The sequence below is a fragment of the Colobus angolensis genome, unplaced genomic scaffold (assembly GCF_000951035.1).
Source record: "Colobus angolensis palliatus isolate OR3802 unplaced genomic scaffold, Cang.pa_1.0 Scaffold169, whole genome shotgun sequence".
NCBI lineage: Eukaryota > Metazoa > Chordata > Mammalia > Primates > Cercopithecidae > Colobus > Colobus angolensis.
Genome location: NW_012114810.1, coordinates 3,460,009 through 3,464,279, shown reverse-complemented (window position 1 = coordinate 3,464,279; position 4,271 = coordinate 3,460,009). Strand labels below are relative to the sequence as shown.

The following is a 4,271-nucleotide window of genomic DNA, read 5'->3' as shown; positions in this document are numbered from 1 at the left end:
GAGCAGAGATTGAGCCACTGCACTCCAGACTGGGGGATAGAGTGAGACTCCATCTCAAAAAATAAAAAAAAGGAAAAAAAATACTACATAATTCATGATGTGAAAAACAGATAGCTATTAAAATGAACACTAACATTAAACAGCCAGAGATAACTAACCACTGTTTATATTTTGCTGTATTAAGTATCGGGATTTTTTTATCTTCCATCAACCCACATGCATACACATATATATATTAACAAAGACACACAACATTGTAAATGGAATGAATACCAAAAAAATCCACATAAAAATGCTTTAAATCACAATTTTTATGCGAGAGATATATCTTCCACAATAAATATGTATTTTTAAAAAGCAGTCCCAAACAATGGGAACAAGCAAGTGCATGACTTTACATTCATAATAGCTGTGTATCATAGAGTCCACTTCCCCACCCAGAATCAGCCTACTTAATTGTGATTGGTCCTGAAATTATCTCTAGACTTTCTATCACAGAATCAGCAGTAATTTGAAGCCACCTCATCATGCGCATACCTAACAGGCCCAAGTGACATCATTCTCTCTTGCCAGTTTGACAACTACTCATCATCTTGTAATGATTCTTTGGACAATGTTTGTCTTATCATTTCCAAATATCTCTGAGGTCTGGGAAAACCTATTTGGAGTACCTGTGTATCATGCAGGTGTAACCTGTCACCGGCTTCACACTTCTTTGATATTATGAACCATGCAACCTGTCAAGAAATGGTTTGTTCCCCGGTGATTACTGTAGCCCTTCAGAAGTTTTGTCATCCTTTCTACTGTTAGAGACCATTCTACAATATCCCAGAGCCACTCAACACAGACCTGCAAACCTGTTGGTCACCCCTGAAATAAAAAAGACAAGACTGCAGGAGAGAGTTGGGAGCTGGGAGTTGAGGAATTATGCTCCAGGGTGATGCAGAAACATAATTTCAGGGTTACCTTAATTAACTTTTTGGGTATCAATCTCTTTAAGAAATGGAGTAACTCTACCAGGTGCTCTTTAAGTCTCCTTTCACTCCTGAGGTTTTATACCTTAATTACCTACTCTTTCCTAAGTTGGTGGCCAGTTATTCACCTCACCTAAATTGTGTAATCCTAATCCCTGCTTAAAACCCACATCTTGTTTGGAATTAATGAATAAATCTGTTTCTGTGGGTTATTCTGAGGGAGAGAAAGAAAAAGAGGGATGGGGGAGAGAAACAGAGAGAGACCGTATAGTGCCTATTTGTTTGTGTGAGAAAGATATGAATGTCCTTGTAGCAGGACGAGCTGCAGACAAAACTCCTCAGACACAGAGTTAAAGAAGGAAGGGGTTTATTCGGCCGGGGGCATCAGCAAGACTTCTGAGCCAAGCCTCCCGAGCCAAGCAATTCCTGTCCCTCTTAAGGGCTCACAACTCTAATGGGGTGCGTGTGAGAGGGTCGTGATTGATTGAGCAAGCAGGGGGTCTGTGACTGGGGGCTGCATGCACTGGTAATTGGATCAGAACAAAACAAAGTAGGGATTTTCACAGTGCATTTCTATACAATATCTGTAATCTGTAGATAACAGAACCAATTAGGTCAGGGGTCAATCTTTAACTACCAGGCCTAGGGTGCGGTCCTGGGCTATCTGCCTGTGGATTTCGTTTCTGCCTTTTAGTTTTTACTTCTTCTTTCTTTGAAGGCAGAAATTGGACATAAGATGATATGAGCGGTGGTCTCCTCCCTTATTCTGACTTCTAGACAAGACTGCAAAATTATGCAAGGGAGGCACTGTGTATCCTCCACTCCCTTTTGCTCCTCCAGCTTCAGGCCTCCCTGTACGTGGCAGATACCCAGCAAAAGGTAACATTGCCTGAGCCAATGAGAGTAGAGCTTGTGTGAGTGATTATGTGAGTGTGTGACTATTTAAAATGAATCTGCCTTTTAGTGAGCATGTGTATGTGTATGTCTATATGTGTTGGGGTATCTGGAAGGTAAAATCAATAAAGAAAAATAGAATATCAAGTTCAAATATGTAGGGGTAAAGTTTTCTAGGAATAGACAGGAAAGTAGTGGGAAGGATACTAAAGATTAGAGGTGGCCTGGAGCAGGCACCATGGAACCCAGGCATGACTTAGTTCAGTGCAAGAGGAGAGCGTGTGGCTTCCCAAAGTGACAAAGTCTATGCACCATCACAGAATGCCCATTGCCATTCCAGGAACACCCCCAAGTGTACCCCCCCACACACAGAGGAACATACAGTACTGGGTTTAGATAGATGACTTCTACACCAACTCCTCTGTCTCTATAGGTCCTAACTCACAGTGGGGAAACAAGGAAGGAGGAAGATTCAGTCAATGACACACACGGCCACGACTGCAATTAAAAGAGATTTAATGAGGGATACATACATTTCTTTTCATTCCAATCTTCAGATGAACCCTGAGCAGCTGAAGACCAGAAAAACCATTAAGACTTTCTGTTTAACTCAGGGGCTTAGAGAATTCTTCAGAGTGTGTGAACAAAAGCTTCATAGTACATATTTTTAGGATACAAATAAGAGAGAAACTATGACTTGGGGTGACAATGTATTGGTTACAAGGGCTACAGACAATTAAGACACAGAAGCAGATGGGAAGAGGGTATCCAGCATCTGGTGGTTGGCTTCCCAAGGGCTTGTCTGTGCACCACATTACTTCTGCTTGGTCTTCTGCTGAGCTGGGCCTGAAGTGACTGTTGAAGGATGTGGCTCTGGTATCTTGGTGTAGAGTGGATCAAGGGCCTTGGTGCAGCCTGGCTCAGGGACCTGGGTGCAGCCTAGCTCTGGAATCTTGGTGTTTCCCGGTTGTGGAACCTTTGGGTAGCCTGGCTCCTTGGTTATGGGAACAAATGATTCCTGAGAGGGAGGCTGACTGTGTTGTTTCACCTGCTGCTGTTGAAGCTGAGGGGGTGAGGTAAAGGGTTGCTTCTGCTTGTGGGAACTCATGCTTCAAAGGATGCCGGACCTAGAGACAAAAAAGTAGATTTAGTGCTTTGATTAAGTAGGAATGAAGCCAAATTCAATGCCAAACACCTTATTGCATGTCCCCAGAGGAGTGAGAACTTTGAACTCCTGGGCTCTTCTCTTTCTTCCTGTTTTCTGAATTTAGTATCAAAGGAAACTTTGATGATCCCCATGCAGTTTCAAAGGGAGAGAGTTAAAGTTGATTTGCTCTGCTCCACGTAAATCGTGTCCTCTAAGCTTCCATTTTTCCTGGTATATCTAAGAGCATAAACTAGCGAGGGAGCCTAACAAGCCTTTGAGGACTGATGGGAGGCCCCAGATTTGCAATAATTTGGAAAGGTCAATAGTCTGAAGTCTACTCAGTCATGCCTACCTTATGCAGTGCCATAGTTCTCATAGGAAAACTCCATCTAAACCTCCTCCTGAGGCCCATATGATCCAGCTGTGACCCTATTTTCACATAGTGCCCACTGCACATGTTTTCTGGAAGGCTCTCCACGCCGACACTACTTGTCCGCACCTGCCCACCCCTCATGGCTGTCCTCCCTGATGGTCTCATTGTAAGATTCTCCCGGGGCCTGAAGGCTTAAGGAGGTGAATAACTCCTAAGGCCACCTGCGTCAGCGGCGTGCATCAGCAAGATAGCAGAAGCAGGAAGAAAGGTGGCTGGAGGACACCTACCCCAGCTGGAAGATGCCTACCCAGGCTGGAAGACACGTACCCCTGAAGATCCTGAAAGAGGCCATCCAGGTACAACGTAGCAGTTGTGTCAGACTAGGACACTTCCTGTTTACAGGAGACTATAAAACCTTTGCCCCGTCCTCACTTGGGGCTGATGCCATTTTAGGCCTCAGCTCGCCTGCACCCAGGCGCTCATTAAAACAGCATGTTTTGTTACATGTTGTCTGTTGGCATGTTCTTGGGGTTCGAAATGATACAAGAACCTTACACTCATTTTCTTTATTTAGCCACAGTATGGTACATGATTTGTCCTCTCTACTATCACTCCCCATGCTGTATGTTTGGCAATTTTGTGCATGTGTTATGTTCTCTGATAGATCATAGGTTTCTGTAGCAAGGAAGAATTTAACTTTTTTTTTTTTCTTTTTAAGAAATGGGGTCTTGCTATGTTGATAGGCTGGCCTCAACCTCCTGGGCTCAAGTGATCCTCTAGCCTCAGCCTCCAATGTTGGTGGGACTACAGAATGTGCCACTGCACCTAGATTTAAGTTTTGAACATCCAAATTGCCTAGTGCAGTGCCTTTGATGCTGACAAT

General features: G+C 43.7%; 1 protein-coding gene across 1 annotated transcript; it reads right to left on the bottom strand.

The window, feature by feature from the left end:
- Nucleotides 1-2,531: 2,531 nt before the first annotated feature.
- On the bottom strand, nt 2,532-2,976 carry LOC105508944 (small proline-rich protein 3-like). Its single transcript, XM_011937969.1, has one exon. It carries the CDS (start codon nt 2,974-2,976, stop codon nt 2,683-2,685), a length of 294 nt encoding a protein of 97 aa, XP_011793359.1. The 3' UTR covers nt 2,532-2,682.
- Between the last annotated feature and the right edge of the window lie 1,295 nt (nt 2,977-4,271).